Source organism: Electrona antarctica (genome assembly GCF_951216825.1).
Source record: "Electrona antarctica genome assembly, chromosome: 6".
NCBI lineage: Eukaryota > Metazoa > Chordata > Actinopteri > Myctophiformes > Myctophidae > Electrona > Electrona antarctica.
This window is the reverse complement of record NC_136811.1, coordinates 12,634,064-12,653,817: the sequence shown is the minus strand read 5'-3', so window position 1 is coordinate 12,653,817 and position 19,754 is coordinate 12,634,064. Positions and strand designations below refer to the sequence as shown.

The window sequence follows — 19,754 nt, the reverse complement described above, 5'->3', positions numbered from 1 at the left end:
GTAGAATTCAACAATGAATCGAGCAACGCTGATCACGTATTCAGAATCATCATTCGCCAAAGGGAAGAGTACAGCAACTACACTCTGTGGTAAGACGGGTGTCGAGTTCCAAGAGGAACAGATCTACAAGTCAAATCGCTTGTGGATATGTCCTTTTCGTTTACGCTTTAACATGAATCAATCAATTCGTAGGAATATGCAAGGAAACATTAGAAAGATCGTTCTTGATAGAACGATAGCCTCTCTTCCACATGAGTCAAATGTTTATTTCTGCCTGGAAACTAGTAACCACCTAGGGCATGTTGAGTTACCCCAGAAGGTGACATGTCGTTACCCTAGAAATCAGATCACCACATTTCACCTATTATACTTTGTCGTACAACAAGTTGTGAGTTTGCAGATTGGCTATTTTTGTTATTTTGGAAAATCTTTATGGAATTTTTTTATAGGGACATTGTTTCGTGACAATGCAAGGCTTTCCGAAATGATGTCATGTGGCAGCCAAGTCTAGGGATAATGTTTGTTTAGGGCAGTAAATAACATGAAGTCTGTTATCTACATGAAGCCACACAGTTATTGGATCCGGTCTTGTTTTTGAGGGCCTCCTACAGTATGTCCAGCTTTGAGGGTTTGTGTAAACAGCGCCCCTCTCACTTCACACAGGTGTGATTTTTGAGGGGCGCTAACCCCTCCTATATACAGCTTTTGTCCCCACAAAATGTCCACAACACAAACATTAAATGCCATTGACAATGAAGGGAAATTGTATGTCATCATGACGTCTCATATTTTGCCATCGACAATGAAAGGAGAAATTAGGTCAAATGTCCACCAAATGTGTACAGTAGAGGGACCCCCACACGGTAACTCTGTCATTTCTCAAGCGTTTCGGACGTGGGGCGGCTCGCCGGAATCGGCCCGGCCCCCTGGGCGCGTTCCTGGGGGTCTGAATGTTCCGGGGACCCCCACATGGTAACTCTCTCATTTCTCTACCGTTTCGGACATGGGGCGGCTCGCCGGAACCGGGCCGGCGCCGTGGTCCTGTGGGCCTGGAACTTCCGGGAACCCCACACGGAGTTGCACCACTCACTTCACATGGGTGTGATTTTTATTCCAGTCATGGAATCTGCCTTTCCATGCATGAGAATAAACACAACTTAGCACAAAGGTCCAGTCCTGTGCAAAAACGTCCTAATCTGCCATGTGGGCTATAGCTAATAGTCTTACTCTCCTCCCACATTGTTTGCTCATTTGACAAAAAAATGGGTATACACGGCATCAGTTATAGCCTGATCTTTGGAAGTATCACAAAATATGGAACCCGCAGACCATCAAAATGTTTTAATGTATACTGTACATTCTGGATTAATAAATCTCCAACACACACACACACACACACACACACACACACACACACACACACACACACACACACACACACACACACACACACACACACTCTTTCGTCGTGGCCTTTTCTATAACTTGTTAGACTGAGTTTGGTAAATGAAGAATCACTGCCATTAAAGTGACTCTGAGGAAGTGATGAGAAATAAATTATGCTCATCCTATGAAGACTACAGTAAATATAAATTAACATTTAGTTGCATTTAGAGTTGTATTTAAACGGTCTGCAGATAATGGTTACATTGGCCCAGGCCTGCCTAGCGGTCCGGGCACTTAGGCTGCTAGTCGCGGGTTCGACTCCCGATCCCGACGACCTTAGCTCCCCATCTTTCTCCGCCCATTTCCTGTCAGCTTACTGTACTCTATCTAATGAAGGCAGAAAAAGCCCAAAAACTATCTTAAAAGAAAAGAAAATGGTTAAATCACATTTCTAAGGTACTTACCTTAATCTGTTAATAGTAATTTATAAATAGGCCTACTAGACTTGTGCCCGTTGGGTACCAGCCTACTGGAGAACAATGCAAATTTGGACAAATTAAAATCAGGAATGCATACCCCACCCTAGTATGCAATTCCCGTTATAGCCGTTGTCATAGCACCCATTTTAAAGATGGAGTGCCGTGATGTTTGAGGGGCGCTAGCCCCTCCTATATACAGCTTTTGTCCCCACACGTCTCAAGATTTGCCATTGACAATGAACGTAGAAATTAGGTCAAAATTCCGCCAAATATGACGTAAATTTGTGGCAACAGGCAAGATTTTTAAGGGGCTAGCCCCTTCTATAAACAGCTTCTGTCCCTACACGTCTCAAGATTAGCCATTGCCCACGATAAGAGAATTCCGGTCAAATGTCCGCAAAATGTTGTCCCCGCCCCCTTTTCAAGTTTTGCCATTGACGATGAACGGAGAAATGACGTCAGAATTCCGCTAAATATGACGTAAATTCAACATCAAAATATTAAACGCCATCGACATTGAAGGGAAAATTTACGTCATATGTAAACGAGCAAATCGGCTAACCAATCACATGTTGGTGGGAGCGCTTGACCGATAAGGGACCACCTTATGTACCTTATGTAGCAATGTCAATTTGTCCGCTAACATAAATTGATGTACGATGACAAGAGTGCCCCTCATTTCACACGGGTGTGATTTACTATCCATTTCCACTCAACACATAATGTTATGGTGACGTTAACAACACGTCACAAATCATCTGTATATGTAGCGGCCCCTGACCCCATAGCTTGTAGACCGACAACAGACCCAAAGCGATAAGCAAAGTAGAATCTGTCTTAATAGCGTTAATTCACTAACTTATTTCTCAGACGTAATGGAAGGTGTTGTGGAGAAACCCTATGGTGGCTGTGAGGGGCCAGATGCCATGTATGTGAAGTTGATCTCTTCAGATGGCCATGAATTTGTTGTGAAAAAAGATCACGCCTTCATCTCTGCCACCATCAAAGCCATGCTGAGTGGGCCGGGTGAGTTTGCAGAGAATGAAACCAATGAAGTGAACTTGAAGGAGATCCCCTCTCATATCCTGTCTAGGGTATGCATGTTCTTCTCCTACAAGAAGCGTTATTCCAACCAGGTGGGCGATGCCCCAGAAGCTCCTGAATTTGACATTGCCAAGGAAATCGCACTCGACCTGCTCATGGCTTCAAACTTCTTGGATTGTTAAAAAAGATGAAGATAAATTAAACAAAATGTAATTGTTTCATTTCCACCTAGCATTCCGTTTTACTTTAAGAATTTCATCATCATTTTTAATATAAACAGATGTCAGCCTGCAATTACCCCAGAACGTTACAAATATCACCCCCTCTTTTTGTTTCTCTTTTTTTCATCCCACTTTTTCTTGTTTCACTTTTTTTCACTGTATAGCCCTCTATGACAGAATCTATGTGTGTGTGTGTGCCTTCCGAAGCTGAACTGGCGAAAGATCAGCACCACACTTTGTATGCACGTTAACAATAGGCCACAGACATAACTTCAAGATTTTTTTAAACACATGTTTTATACTTTTTTTTAAATATTAAACTTTATATAATTATAATTCATGAAAGACAACAGGGATGTGAATGTGCTGAAACCTTGCCTAATTTGGAGTCATATAGATGTAGATCAGAAGCTGGTGGCCACTTCTTGTGGTTGGAATGTCCACTCTGAGACTGGGAGGTCGGAGTTCGATCCCCGGCCAGGTCAAAGACTATTTGGCATGTGTGGATCCAATGCCTCCCTGCCTTGATGTACTTGATGTACTTGTACATCAAGCTTATACTTTTATTACTTACAAGCAACGCTGTTTCATTGATGTGGATCCCGAGATCCCTTTTTTATTTTTCAATTAGTTGTTATACGTATCCCACTTAATAATAGGTCCAGACTCGAGCCTCATTGCCCATCGGTCATGGGTAGATCTCCTGTTTCTGTAGTGTGAGGAAACTTGATGTACCGGACATGATGCTATAGTAGCAGTAAGTACTTACAGGTAGGCATTGGGTACCATGTTTATTGTCTTTGGTATGACTCGCCAATAGGGAACAATAGGAAACACATCGATCAGAATTGTACACAGTATGTAGTCATGTGCATCAAGACGGATCTGTCCGATTTTTCATTTCCATCCCAATTGGCTAACATTGGCTTCCGATTTTTGCAGGAGTAGTCCGTTTTGAACAAAATGACCCAATTAATGAATGCAGCGTGCGATTACACATTCCCACTGGCCAAGGAAGAAATGCCACCTTACAATGTTCAAATCCTCATGGTGGCGCTATAACAGGTCGATTCGCCTTTTTAACTTTAACTGCACCGATCGTCATGCCACTTTGCATGCACACTTCCTAGAGGCCAAGGAAAAACCTCTGTCCTGCATTTTTCTCATTGGCCATTTATAGTGCCACCAGGAGGCCGACTTTTGCTAAACAGATGTCAAAAGATCCTGCGAATCAGTACAAATGATCTCTATAATCACGTGATCTGTCCAATTTTTTCATATTCCAACCTGATTGTAAGTTTGGCTCATTTTGAAGAAAATGCCTGAACGGGAGAGTTTGATTGCCGTGAAATTGTGCACACACATTCCCACTAGGTTGAGGAATTCCACCCTTTCACATTGCCTTTTTCTAGTTTGTCGAGGGGCCCCTCCTATGCCCAGCTTCGTGTGTTTGTGTGTACCAAATTTTAAATTATTTGATTGGCTCAGCACAGAAGGTGATGTTTGATGATGTATGACGATAAGAGCCCTTCACACAAGTGTGATTTTTTTGTTTTTGAGCTGTGAAAACCGCTCCATCACTTGACAGTGTCTATTAGTCTGTAGCAGCACGACTGTGTGTTTATTTGTCTCAGTGATGTCATGTGGGTCAATACATCATCATTTTTGTTTCATATAGCTTACTGAAGGTAACTCAAAGGCACCGCTCACTTCACGCTGGGTGTGATTTATTTTTACTGTCTAGCCGTCTATGACAGGATGTGTGTGCGTCCGTTTGTATATACCGCCACTAGTTTTATACTTTTTGAAGAATTTACAGTGCTGAAAAGTGAAAACCATCATCAATCATCGACACTGTAAATTATGACTTCAAATTCATAGTCAGGGGTTCTCAAGATCAATATCTTGACAGAGATATGGACGACTGATGTCATGTATGTGTGCTTGTATAGCTTTAGCATATCGTTGCTGTCGGGAGGAAACCTCATAACTAAATTTTTGAGGTTTTTGAACACCCTTTACGTCTGTGTGTTGTTTCAAAGATATTGAACCATTGGAAAGTAGTAAAAAGTGATTTGGACAAAACCTCTGAACTCCATTGGACCATCAAAATGCCTGCTAAAGCAACTGCACCACCTCTCCCCCTCTCATGGAAGTAATTGACAATATATAAAGTTTCAACACCAACTTTGATGAGGCTGCATTGCTATGTTTTAAAAATATAAGATTTTCTTAATTTCCTGAAAAATGAACATTTTGAAGTTATGAGGTTTCCTCCCGGCAGCAGAGATATAGATGTTAGCAAGTGATGCAATGAAGCTTACCGGGATGGGGGAGGAGATCGTTGCATCCGGGGTGGTAAGGCACATCCAAAACTCTGGCCGTCACTCCCATGGCTGGAATGGCCGTGAAAAAACGCCTTGAGGCACCGCCCTGTTTTCAGACTGGCCACACTCATAATTGACATTTATGTAATTTGTTCTTGTTATAGTCTTTAGTACTGTAGGTCTTTGGTTGGTACACGCATAATAATTGACATTTATGTAATTTGCTCTCGTTGTAGTCTTTGGTAGGTCTATGACTCGAATAGGGAACCCTAGGAGTTCAGAAACCTCTGGCGGCCCCCCTATTCCTAGGGTCCCAGGACAGTGTGAGGAGGGAAAGAGCCCTCACAGTCTTCATGGACAAAGCTATTCTGTACAAAAATGCGAGAGCAGGATCTTGGCCTCACCATAACAACTCCAATAAGGTCAAGACGACACCCCACAGTAGTCCTAACAGACCTGGACTACGCGGACGACATCAGCCTGCTCTCCGAAAACGTGGAACAAGCTCAGGAGCTCCTGACCAGAATTGAGGCAGAGTACGCCAACGTTGGAACATGGTGGACCCTATTGTAAACAAGTGTAATGCAAATGGTGTCGTCCACAGTTAACAGTCTTGTTTTAAATGTACTGTAATTCTCCAAAATAGACGATCTACAAGCTCACAACGCGTCGCAGCGCGTTGTTAACAGTCTTGTTTTAAATGTACTGTAATTCTCCAAAACTGTTAATAAATTCTTCAATCGATCAATCAATCAATCAATCAATCAATCAATCAATCAATCAATCAATCAATCAATCAATCAATCAATCAATCAATCAAGGTACTCCAAGAAGTGCCTTCTGTTGACAACAGAAAGCACAGACAAGCTTGCCAGATGGAGGACCGGGATGACTGGAAACAACGATGGAGGGCTCGTCTGAGGACGACCTAGAGAGAATAAACAAAAGTAGTTAATCTACAAGCTCACAAGGCAATGTGATGTGAGCTTGTAGATTGGATTAGAAAATCCAATCCTTGGTCCCTATTTGGAACTTCTGAGATAGCTGATGTCATCACTATGCCCATATGCTCATACATGAGAAAAACAGTGCTTACCTGACATGGACAGGTGTGATGTCGTGACACATCACTAATTATCTGAATATATTGTGGCATCCTCACCTAATAGCTTCCAGTTCGGCATCAGCATCAACAGGTTTTTCCGATTACAATCTCCTAATAGTCTAAAGAACAGGATTCCTCAGAGATAATGGAAGGCGTTGTAGAGAAATGTGGTGGCTATACGGGGCCTGATTCCATGTATGTGAAGTTGATCTCTTCAGATGGCCATGAATTTGTTGTGAAGAAGGATCACGCCTTCATCTCTAACACCATCAAAGCCATGCTGAGTGGGCCAGGCGAGGTTGCAGAGGATGAAATCAATGAAGTGAACTTGAAGGAGATCCCCTCTCATATTCTGTCTCAGGTCTGCAAGTTCTTCTCCTACAAGAAGCGTTACTCCAACCAAGTGGGCGATGCCCCAGAAGCTCCTGAATTTGTGATTGCCAAGGAAGTCGCACTGGATCTGCTCATGGCTTCAAACTTCTTGGATTGTTAAAAGGTAGAAGAGAGAATGAAACAACTTTTCATTCTCCACCAGGTAGCCGATGGAGCCTGATATTTTAAACATGTCAAGCTCCAAAATCAAGGCATGAGAAGACTAAATAATTGATAATGGAAATGTACTTTCATGGCTACTATTGAGCACACCGCAGACCAAAGGAAGGTATAAGAGTTGGAGAATAAAGGTGGCAGGAAGGAGGAGGAGGAAATGGTGACAGGCCTAGGGGGAGCGAGCGGAGCATCTAACAAGAGGCAAAAGATGGTGGATGTGAGGGAAGACATCCTGGGCAAATAACCCCTGTCCTGAAACAGACAATCAGAGACCTGCATGGAAGCCCACCAGGTACATAATAGCAGAGGATAGGGAAACCCACCACCCCTCAACTGGACAAGGCCGCGCTCAAGGTTCTTTAAGCAAATTCAGTGCAGGAGCTCATCAAGAATGGTAGCCTATTTTTTTCCTCTTTTTTTTTTAATTCTTTTTTTTAATTCTTTTAATATATTGCCATTAAAGTCATTATGCGAAATTGCCGAATTGGCAATTTTTTTAAACAAAAACAAATAATTGATTCTACAAAAAAGAAAAAATGCTTGTCACTGCATGGGCAGGGGATCCATGTTAATCGCAGGATGCACATGGCCAGTCTAACAGTGTAGACTCCCCGGCCTATGCGATCAGTTCTTGGAAGATGTGGAGCCACGGGAACTCATCTTCGAGACCCTGCAGCCATCCTGTGCCACTCCGAGAGGGAGTTCCTGCAGTACTATTTTTTGAGTGGTGCAAACCACTCCAATAACCAGCTTTGTCTGTATACGTGTTTGTGTGTACCTGTACGTGGGGCCCAAAAGAATGAGCATGGTTACTATGGTCACTGACATTATGTCAGACCACAGCTGATCAGGCTATATAAGACCTTGCACCACTCAGTTCACACGGGTGTGATTTTTTAAACTAGACCGGGCACCGGCCCGGCTGTAGAGAACCGAGTCAGTAACGAAATGCCCATGTATGGACATTTCTGTACTGTCTCTCTGTGTCCCTTTATTCTTATATATGGAGTTCTGTGTCAGGCATGCCCAAATATGGAGTGTTGTGATGTCAGCGGGTCCGACCGACTTGACACCGGCCACTGCCCTCCCTGTGGGGGTGAAGTGCCCGGTGGAACGCATGTCAAATTTGAAGTTGGTGCATTACAGCCATATACACGTACGTACAGACAGGCGTACAGTACAGACACATGATGCATTAGATCATTTCAGACGAACAAGCAGGATTCAGACCAAAAAGGAGCACCCTGAGCAAATCTACAACATCAGGTTACTGATTGAAATACACCTTCAGCACCAACACGACCTATATCGTGTTTGGCATGGGGGGGTTGTGGCAGGTACTCAGAAACTACAACTTTGACAATAACCTCATACAGGTCATTCACTTTACACACACTCAAGCAGCGCAGTTCTCATTAAAAACACCATGGGAGAACCTTTTCAAAACAACGATCGGTGTCCGTCAAAGCTGTCTCCTTCCCTGTATCTTCCTGGAGAACATCATGGAAGAAGCACTCCAAGAGTTCCACACCTCCATATCCATCAGAGGAAGACCCATCTAAGAGGTATAGCGAGAGCTTACGGCATGGAGATAAGTGGAAAAAAACAAGAAAAAAACAAGAATCATAGCAATATCAGCCATGAAAAGAATATCAGCCATGGCAAGACTTGCCAGAGATATGGAGAAGCAACACCATCAGCTTCCCGGTGAAGGTCTGACTGTACAAGTCACTTACTAGGGTACTCTCCACCCTACCCTGTGGTTGTGAGAGCTGGACACTCACAGCGGGGAATGAGGGCGGGATACAGTCATTCGAAAACAAGTGCTACAGAAGGATGCTACATACATCATAAAGAACAGTAAAGCAGTAAAGCGTCGCAAACTGGCCCGGTATGGTCATGTCACAAGGCATACTTCGCTGTCAAAGACCATCCTACTGGGGACAGTAGAAGGAAAGCGGAGAAGAGGCAGGCAGAGAAAGGAATGGACTGGCTGCAGATTCCAAACCCTGTTGCGCACAGCTGAAGACTGAGATCACTGGAGATCCATGGCCTCCGGCCCCCTAGGCCAGTGGTTCCCAAACCTTTTCATGTCAAGGACCCCCAAATTGATGTTTATTAGCCCGCGGACCCCCATTTGAAAATATATGACAAGGACCCCCCCCCCCCCCCATAATAGAAGATTTGTATGGTTCTAGCAGTGATTCTCAACCCGTTTCAATTAAAGCACATGCATGTTAGTCTACAGAAACCCATCTAATTGCATTTCTATCTCTGGGACCCCAATTTATACTGTAAAATCAATGTTAATTTAACTCTGAGAGTCGGGTCCATTTGGTTCCATTTGTACACCCTGAGTTACAGACCCATACGGGTCCATTTGGTTCCTAATTATCATTTAGCTGGGGACCTCCTGGAACTCTCTCAAGGACCCCTAGGGGTCCCCGGACCCCACTTTTGGAACCACTGGTGTAAAGTAACTAAGTAAATTTACTTAAGTAGTGTACTTAAGTACAATTTTGAGGTATTTTTTAACTTGAGTATTTTCAAGTTCCAATATACTTTCCAATATACTATTTCCAATACTAAAGTTTACCTTATCTATCTATAAATGCACCATGTGTCTAACTCGTGAACCGTTCGCCCCACCGACTTGCAGTGCCCAGTGTCGAGTCAGTCGGACCCACGGTTTTCCAGAACCGCCACAAAAGGCCTCTGCTTGGGCTCGGGACAGGGCCCCGCCCCTGCCCAGGGTCCATATACGGAGCTGGCCTGATCTGACATCACAACACCCCATATTTGGGCATTCCTGACACAGAACTCCATATATATAGGAATAAAGGGACACAGAGAGACAGATTCAGAAATCTCCAGGCAGATGGGTGAAACGGGTACATTGACACCGGTACAACGGGTATTGCATAGCCGGGTGGTGAATGGCTCTCCAACTTCCATCGTTACCGACTCGGATCTCTACAGCCGGGCACCGGTCTAGTAAACCTAAATAGGCCTTGAGAAAGTAGTTTAATATTAAAGCTAAATACTGTTGAGAAAGTAGTTTATACCAAAGCTTACCTTATAAACATAAATATCCTAGCCTACTGTTGAGAAAGTATAGTTTATAGTAGGGCCTAACGCTTATACCTTTTAAACCTAAATATTGTAGAGAAATTTGTTTAATTGAAAACGTGCATTTCTCAATTTTTCACGCCTCCATATATGGCCATGCCACGTGACATCACGTGACATCACGTGACATTATCAAGAAACTGCCTCCGCTGCCACCTTTAGATGAGCTGACCTGTTCTGACATTGCATTATGTTGATCTGCCCTCAACCCTGTACACTCAAGACACGCTCCATATATGGCCAGTACATAATTCATTCCATATCTTGATCTGACCCCCTTGCCAAAGTGCCAGCGCTCGCCCAGCAGTCTGCCGTCACCGCAGGCGGATGCGTGCAACGGCGTCAACTTTGGGAGTGCCTGAGGGCTTGGGCACCCACTGAAAAAAGAATAAGGCAAATAGCACCCACTGAGATTAAGGCTGAAGATCCCCTCCCCCTGGTCATTTTGTCACGTAGGCACACACCTTTACGGTGTTCACAGAACAGGTATTCAAATGCTAATGGTGGCTTTGTTCCAGTGACCGCACGGTTCATTCACACTCCGTCTCCTGCAGCAACACAACACTAACACAGTCAGCGGAGAGGCTGCTGTCTGTGTACCGTCGGCCCATCTGTAAAGAGCCATGAGTCAGGAGGGGAGGGGAGGGCAGCAACACCGCCGGCCAATCTCCACACTGACTTGAGACTTGACAAACAGAGCCATCTCAGCAAAAATATCCCAAAACAATGTCCGGGGAACAGAACTGTTCCCTTTCCTCAGACTACTTTTACTTTAATTAATGGCAGGGAGGCGGGGTGGCTGGGGGGCGGGGCGGGGGGCACCCACTGCCGTTATAGGAACCTGCCGCCCCTGGTCATGCGTGTACCTCTACTTCGTCTTTAGGTCGCTTTTCACCCTCAGGGTCTTACTGGTGTCTAAAGCCCTAACCACACCAAAGGGTCAAGATGGTTTTAGCGTTGTCCCTGCGGTGTGATGTCTAATTGTTGCACGTTGACCCACGTTGACCCTAGTGATTCAACGCATGGAATTCATTGGCCCAAACCACACCAAAGGGTCGAGACCGTTTTAGCGTTAACTCCTTGCAACCGTTTGGACAGAAGGAGTTGCATGGTGACCCTTTGGTGTGGTTAGGGCTTAAAGCTTGTATAAACCTATACTGTCGAGAAAGTAGTTTAATACTAAAGCTTACCTTATAAACCTAAAGTCTTTCCAATAACAAGTCCTGTCTTCAGTTCAAGGGGAGGAACACATCATAGCTGTTATCAGAACAGTTTTAAGTAAACATTTCAAACTATTTTAAGCTAATAAACAGTATTGCTGCAGTCTGTTTTTGAATGGAGTGACGCAGCTGCTCACAGTCACTTCATCAGTGGCATAAAAATACCTGGTCAAATGGCGCCATCAAGTGTACAACCTAAGTCATTGCGCATCTCACTGGGGAGACGCACAAAACACTCGCCTGTTGCGTTTTTGATCTTTTCCACGTTAGTTTTTCTTCTTTCTCCCATCTCCTCTTTTTCTCCTTTCCCCTTCTCCCCCTGTCCCCTTCCAATTTCCCCACCTTCCCTCCTTGGTAGGCGAATGTTCTCCAACCAAGGCAGATATAACTTCTTGGTTAGAGTGGGTGACAATATTATCACACGAAAATAAATTTAAGAAATAGATTTGAACCCGACTTGGTAGAACTCTACCAACTGAGCTAAAGCTGGGGAACAGGCACTGTAAGAGGGGGGGAGCCGAAAAATGGAGGGGGAAGAAGGGGGGAGAAGAAAAAGAGAAGAAAGAAGAGAAAAGAAGAGAAATCTTGAGAAAAATCAAGGGAATGGATGCAATTCTAATTCAGCTTCATGCAAAATCCTGCTGGAAGCGATCATTTCTCCAAATAGTTTCAAAAAGCACTGAAATGTTTAAAACTGTCGTTTCTGAGAAGGGGAAATATGGACCACAAGGTCGCCAGTTCAATCCCCTCTTTGACAACGGCCGTCCCCAGTGCCTCCCCAGTTTCTGCCCAGTGTCCCCCCAGTGCCTCCCCAGTGCCCCCCCAGTGTCCCCCCAGTGCCTCCCCAGTTTCTGCCCAGTGTCCCCCCAGTGCCTCCCCAGTTTCTGCCCAGTGTCCCCCCAGTGCCTCCCCAGTGTCCCCCCAGTGCCCCCCCAGTGCCTCCCCAGTGTCCCCCCAGTGCCTCCCCAGTGTCCCCCCAGTGTCCCCCCAGTGCCTCCCCAGTGTCTGCCCAGTGTCCCCCCAGTGCCTCCCCAGTGTCTCCCCAGTGTCCCCCCAGTGCCTCCCCAGTGTCCCCCCCAGTGTCTCCCCAGTGTCTGCCCAGTGTCCCCCCAGTGCCTCCCCAGTGTCCCCCCAGTGTCTCCCCAGTGTCTCCCCAGTGCCTCCCCAGTGTCCCCCCAGTGTCTGCCCAGTGTCCCCCCAGTGTCCCCCCAGTGCCTCCCCAGTGTCCCCCCAGTGTCCCCCTAGTGCCTCCCCAGTGTCTGCCCAGTGCCTCCCCAGTGTCCCCCCAGTGCCTCCCCAGTGCCTCCCCAGTGTCTGCCCAGTGTCCCCCCAGTGCCTCCCCAGTGTCCCCCAGTGTCCCCCCAGTGCCTCCCCAGTGCCTCCTCAGTGTCCTCCCAGTGTCCCGCCCGTGCCTTCAGTGTCCTCCCAGTGTCCCCCCAGCATAAACTATATACAGTAGAGACATACATTTCCTATTTATCCACGTATATGCACATATATGAACCTGAATATGGCATTGCAGCATAGGCTCGATATTTACCATATTGGAATAATATGTTAATATATTTAAAATAAAATCATAGCACCACCATTAGCCTTTTCATGTTGCGCACCCCCTAGAAGGCGCCCGCGCACCACAGTTTGGGAACCACTGGGTTAATGGATCAGAATCCGGCTAAAATAAGAAAACGGCTACTCCAGAACTCTCCTTTAAGAAGGCCGAATGACAGAAATGTTTGGTGCATTAATGTTTGCACTTTTTCCACAGTGGAAAAACAAAAACAAAAAAACAAACAAAACATAATTTATGTAAGACACCTGCAACTTTCAACACAACATTTTCTTTTTTTTAAATCATTTATGTTGCTACTTGAACAGAGTTCCAATATTCCTCATCAACAACGTTCCCTTTTTGCTACATTCCCCTCTTCATCATCCATCCATTCCATTTGTGCTGCATGAGTTTCCAGCCAGGGGTCTTCAACATGTTTCAGGCCAAGGAAGGACCCCTTAGCTGAGAGAGAGATGAAGCAGGGACCCCCACTACATATGTGTCATATATGTCATTGTTCCACGGGCCGACGGCGTGGAACAAACTTCCTCTGTAGACATTTTTAAAGCGCAGCTCAAGACCTACTTCTACACTCTTGCTTTTAATTAATCTTTTAAATTCCTTGTTATTCATGTCCTCACTTATTATTATTATTATATTGTATAACACTGAGAGAACATTTTCATATAGATTTCATAGATGGACTTGTTTGCCAGATCATCATGTTGGATTAATGTTAACCAATTCAACCCTCAGTATAAACATGTTCTGCTCCTCCGCCCCCTAAACCAATCCTCTTTGCTGAAAATAGTGAGCTTGTAGATCTGCGAGTTTTGGACGAATAAGTAAAAAACATATCCTATGACACAAATATTTGGCGGCCCCCCCTGTAGTAACTCTGAGGATCCCCCTAGGGAACCCAGGAGTCCCGGACCCCCTGTTGAAGACCCCTGGTGTAGTCTGTAAATTGTAATTAAGTAAGGAAGGGTAAAAATCAGTGGTGAACACCGGACAGTGACATAGCACTTTTACTGTAGGCCTACTTCAGTAGATTGTTTGAGTCGAGTATCGAGTGTTGAGTGTAGAGTTGTATTTTGGCACTCATACATTTCATAGACATATTGTACTTTTGACTCTACACTTGACACTACATTTCTAAGAAGGGCTGGTTATTGTGGTTAATTGTGAATGGACCATTTAAGCCCTATTTCAAATATAGTGAAAATAGCAGATCGACAAGCTCACAAGCGCATCACATCGCGACACGCTACAAGCCGGTAAATCTGCAATTTTACTATTATTTCGTTTTTGAACATTTCTAGAAAATTTCAAAAATGTTTCTACAGCAATGCATAAAAAAAAGAAACCGTCCTCTGTACTTTTGAATATTTGTAAGAGCAAGTACAACTTTCACTAGTATTGAGCCATGTTTGACCGGGAGTGTCTATCCATACCAGTGGTTTCCAAAGTGGGGTCCGGGGACCCCCAGGGGTACCTGACTCCTGAGGGAGTTCCAGGGGGTCCCCAGCTAAATGATAGTTTGGAACCAAATGGACCATTATGGGTCTGTAACTCAGAGAGTGTACACATGGAACCAAATGGACCCGTTAGGGTCCATTTGGTTCCACACTCAACACTTGGTTCCATCCAAAAAGCACTGAAATGTTTAAAACTGTCGTTTCTGAGAAGGGGAAATATGGACCACAAGGTCGCCAGTTCAATCCCCTCTTTGACAACGGCCGTCCCCAGTGCCTCCCCAGTTTCTGCCCAGTGTCCCCCCAGTGTAAATGGTAAATGGTAAATGGTGCATTTATATAGCGCCTTTATCCAAGGCGCTTTACAGAGATTGTGCATTACATTCACCCATTCACACACACATTCATACACCGATGGCAGCGGAAACCATGCAAGGCACCAACTAGCACATCGGGAGCAATTAGGGGTTCAGTGTTTTGCTCAAGGACACTTCGACAGTAACTCTGGGGGAGCCCGGGTTCGAACTGGCAACCTTTCGGTTACCATCCAGGCACTCTACCCCTGAGCCACCACCGCCCCCCCAGTGCCTCCCCAGTGTCCCCCCAGTGCCTCCCCAGTGTCCCCCCAGTGCCTCCCCAGTGCCTCTTCAGTGTCCCCCCAGTGCCTCCCCAGTGTCCCCCCAGTGCCTCCCCAGTGCCTCCCCAGTGTCCCCCCAGTGTCCCCCCAGTGCCTCCCCAGTGTCCCCCCAGTGCCTCCCCAGTGTCCCCCCAGTGTCCCCCCAGTGCCTCCCCAGTGTCCCCCCAGTGCCTCCCCAGTGTCCCCCCAGTGCCTCCCCAGTGTCCGCCCAGTGCCTCCCCAGTGTCCCCCCAGTGCCTCCCCAGTGTCCCCCCAGTGCCCCCCCAGTGTCCCCCCAGTGCCTCCTCAGTGTCCTCCCAGTGTCCCGCCCGTGCCTTCAGTGTCCTCCCAGTGTCCCCCCAGCATAAACTATATACAGTAGAGACATACATTTCCTATTTATCCACGTATATGCACATATATGAACCTGAATATGGCATTGCAGCATAGGCTCGATATTTGCCATATATTGGAATAATATGTTAATATATTTAAAATAAAATCATAGCACCACCATTAGCCTTTTCATGTTGCGCACCCCCTAGAAGGCGCCCGCGCACCACAGTTTGGGAACCACTGGGTTAATGGATCAGAATCCGGCTAAAATAAGAAAACGGCTACTCCAGAACTGTCCTTTAAGAAGGCCGAATGACAGAAATGTTTGGTGCATTAATGTTTGCACTTTTTCCACAGTGGAAAAACAAAAAAACAAACAAAACATAATTTATGTAAGACACCTGCAACTTTCAACACATACGTTATTCGGGTAGAAAATGTAAAAAATGTCCATAACATTTTCTTTTTTTTAAATCATTTATGTTGCTACTTGAACAGAGTTCCAATATTCCTCATCAACAACGTTCCCTTTTTGCTACATTCCCCTCTTCATCATCCATCCATTCCATTTGTGCTGCATGAGTTTCCAGCCAGGGGTCTTCAACATGTTTCAGGCCAAGGAAGGACCCCTTAGCTGAGAGAGAGATGAAGCAGGGACCCCCACTACATATGTGTCATATATGTCATTGTTCCATGGGCCGACGGCGTGGAACAAACTTCCTCTGTAGACATTTTTAAAGCGCAGCTCAAGACCTACTTCTACACTCTTGCTTTTAATTAATCTTTTAAATTCCTTGTTATTCATGTCCTCACTTATTATTATTATTATTATATTGTATAACACTGAGAGAACATTTTCATATAGATTTCATAGATGGACTTGTTTGCCAGATCATCATGTTGGATTAATGTTAACCAATTCAACCCTCAGTATAAACATGTTCTGCTCCTCCGCCCCCTAAACCAATCCTCTTTGCTGAAAATAGTGAGCTTGTAGATCTGCGAGTTTTGGACGAATAAGTAAAAAACATAGCCTATGACACAAATATTTGGCGGCCCCCCCTGTAGTAACTCTGAGGATCCCCCTAGGGAACCCAGGAGTCCCGGACCCCCTGTTGAAGACCCCTGGTGTAGTCTGTAAATTGTAAGTAAGTAAGGAAGGGTAAAAACCAGTGGTGAACACCGGACAGTGACATAGCACTTTTACTGTAGGCCTACTTCAGTAGATTGTTTGAGTCGAGTATCGAGTGTTGAGTGTAGAGTTGTATTTTGGCACTCATACATTTCATAGACATATTGTACTTTTGACTCTACACTTGACACTACATTTCTAAGAAGGGCTGGTTATTGTGGTTAATTGTGAATGGACCATTTAAGCCCTATTTCAAATATAGTGAAAATAGCAGATCGACAAGCTCACAAGCGCATCACATCGCGACACGCTACAAGCCGGTAAATCTGCAATTTTACTATTATTTCGTTTTTGAACATTTCTAGAAAATTTCAAAAATGTTTCTACAGCAATGCATACAAAAAAGAAACCGTCCTCTGTACTTTTGAATATTTGTAAGAGCAAGTACAACTTTCACTAGTATTGAGCCATGTTTGACCGGGAGTGTCTATCGATACCAGTGGTTCCCAAAGTGGGGTCCGGGGACCCCCAGGGGTACCTGACTCCTGAGGGAGTTCCAGGGGGTCCCCAGCTAAATGATAGTTTGGAACCAAATGGACCATTATGGGTCTGTAACTCAGAGAGTGTACACATGGAACCAAATGGACCCTAACGGGTCCATTTGGTTCCATTTGTACACTCTGAGTTAAAATAACATTGATTTTACAATATAAATTGGGGGTCCCAGAGACAGAAATGCCATTAAATGGGGGTCTGTAGACTAATGCATGTCAAACTGGGGGTCCTTGAAATTAAACGGGTTGAGAATCACTGCTAGAGCCGTAAACATCTCCTCTTATGGTGGTCCCTGGCATATATCGTTTCAAATGGGGGTCTGCGGGCTAATTAGTGTCAATTTGGGGGTCCTTGACATGAAAAAGTTTGGGAACCACTGCTCTACACTGACCACCAGTGATAAAAGGTCACGGAACAAGACCCAGGGCTCAGGATGTCGATATGACCTATAGCCAGTAGACGGCACCAAACTCACTCTACTGGCCAACGTTGAACAAAACGTTATCAGACTGCAATGTGGACAATATTGCATTGATTCATCTGATGTTGTGAGAGAGAGAGAGAGAGAGAGAGAGAGAGAGAGAGAGAGAGAGAGAGAGAGAGAGAGAGAGAGAGAGAGAGAGAGAGAGAGAGAGAGAGAGAGAGAGAGTGTGTGTGTGTGTGTGTGTGTGTGTGTGTGTGTGTGTGCATTCCTTCCTGGTGTCTGTTGCAGTGTCCTTACAGTCTATCAGAGGGTCCAAACTCAGTCACACTGTGCCAAAAGCTTCGTTCATCATATTACAGTAATGACAACAGCAAATAATTCAATATGCAATCCCTATGTACAATAAAGTTAGAAATCTCTTAAGACAAATATGTGTATGTATCTATATATATATATATATATATATATATATATATATATTCTCCACCGGTCTGTCAGGTGGATACCTCATTTGTACAAAACTGTTACTTTTTTAGGATTCAAATTCAAAAACAGCAAAGGCAGCAGACCGGCACGCTTTCTAGCTTGCAGATCTGCTATAATGTTGATGCTTTTGTGTGACACTGTAGTGATGATCAATCAATGTAGGAAACAAAAACACAAAAAGTGACAACATGGAGGCTCCATTTTCGTCACCGCTAAACCCCTTATCCCTAAACTTCTTTGCCTTTTTTTTTTTTTTTTTTTTTTACTATTTTGCAAAACATTTTTGAATAGTTAAAATAGTAGATTGGCTAGTTGAACTATTCAAAAATGTTTTTCATACTATTCAAAGAAGTTTAGGGATGAGGGGTTTAGCGGTGACAATGGAGTCCAAGAGGTTTCTGCCCGACGACAGCAGCAGCGATATGTATTACTGTATAGTTTTAACTCCATCCATCATATCATACCCTGTCTGTCGATGCTGTTGGGCAGACAGACACCTTGTATCTCCATATGTCAACTTTTAATTATTTTCAAGCGCTAAAAAACGGAAACGGCTTTGGACATACGAGGTTCCCATCCGGAACGGCGACGGCGGCCGCGCTCGCTATATGCATTATTTATATATAAATAGATGATAACATTCATGTACAGTGAGCTTATTTCAGAAGTAACTCTAATTAATGTTAAGTCAGAATTGTAATATTCCTATCGGTATAACAATGATAATAACAGTGATAATAATAATCATTGGACATTGCCCGGTATAGACTTATGGAACTATATAGGAGTGGATGGCGTAAGAAAAATCGAGAAGTCAGGGGACGTATACATTGTACTACATAGACATAGTATTATTTCCCAGCCCCAGCCCCACGTTATAATCCTCAGTAACAAAGTAATGGTCGTATACAGTCTCTTCATGTATAAAACTATGAGGGTATATCATACTCATTATAATGAGACGGCCGTGCTTTCAGAGTGTGTCGGACGTTTTCCGTGTGCATAATCCGAACCCCCCCCCCTCCATTCCCTAATGCAGCACTGCAGTATCTTCTCATATAATACTGCATCCCCCTCTGCCTCTCTCTCTCTCTCTCTCTCTCCCTCCTCCTCATCCTGTCGCTTGAACTGCTCTCTCATTTCTCTCCCTGTAAGACAGTGGTTCTCGAAGTGGGGTCTGGGGGGTCCTAGAAGGGGTTCCAGGGGGTCCCCAGCCAATATAGGAGGAACCAAATGGACCCTTATGGGGTATAACTCTGAGAGTATACAAATGGAACCAAATGGGACCCGTTGTACACTGTCAGAGTGTAGCCTACAACCTGAGTGTACAGGTGGTCCCCATGGCATAATATATCTTTTCAAATGGGAGTATGTGGCCTAATGTGTGCCAATTTTGGGGTCCTTGACATGAACATGTTTGAGAACCACTGCTTTAAAGACACACTTAGCCCTGAAACATGACTGTCATAATATTTACTGTCACGACTGTTTATACCTCTTTTGAGCACCTGGCAATATTTGCAAAGTATACGTAAACATTAATGCTCAGATTAAAAATATGAAGTGCTCACCTAAGGTGCCACGGATGTTAGAATTTTGCAGGTTCAAGTATTATTAGCACCCGTGCATTCCATGTTGTTCAATAAAAAAAAAAGTGTTTTGTTATTTTAGTTTTTCCTTGTTTTCCCTTGCATTTATTTGTTTCCCCATATGATGCT

The 19,754-nt window shown here is 44.6% G+C and overlaps 2 protein-coding genes across 2 annotated transcripts; both read left to right on the top strand.

Annotated features, from left to right (window-relative positions):
* Positions 1 to 2,791: 2,791 nt before the first annotated feature.
* Positions 2,792 to 3,091, top strand: LOC306925742 (elongin-C-like; the record flags this gene model as incomplete). The annotated part of the gene is made up of 1 exon (XM_079504776.1): positions 2,792 to 3,091. One exon carries the CDS (start codon positions 2,792 to 2,794, stop codon positions 3,089 to 3,091), a length of 300 nt encoding a protein of 99 aa, XP_079360902.1.
* Positions 3,092 to 6,755: 3,664 nt separating this feature from the next.
* LOC306925741 (elongin-C-like) lies at positions 6,756 to 7,055 on the top strand (the record flags this gene model as incomplete). The annotated part of the gene is made up of 1 exon (XM_079504775.1): positions 6,756 to 7,055. The coding sequence occupies one exon, from the start codon at positions 6,756 to 6,758 to the stop codon at positions 7,053 to 7,055; it is 300 nt and encodes a 99-aa protein (XP_079360901.1).
* Positions 7,056 to 19,754: the final 12,699 nt, after the last annotated feature.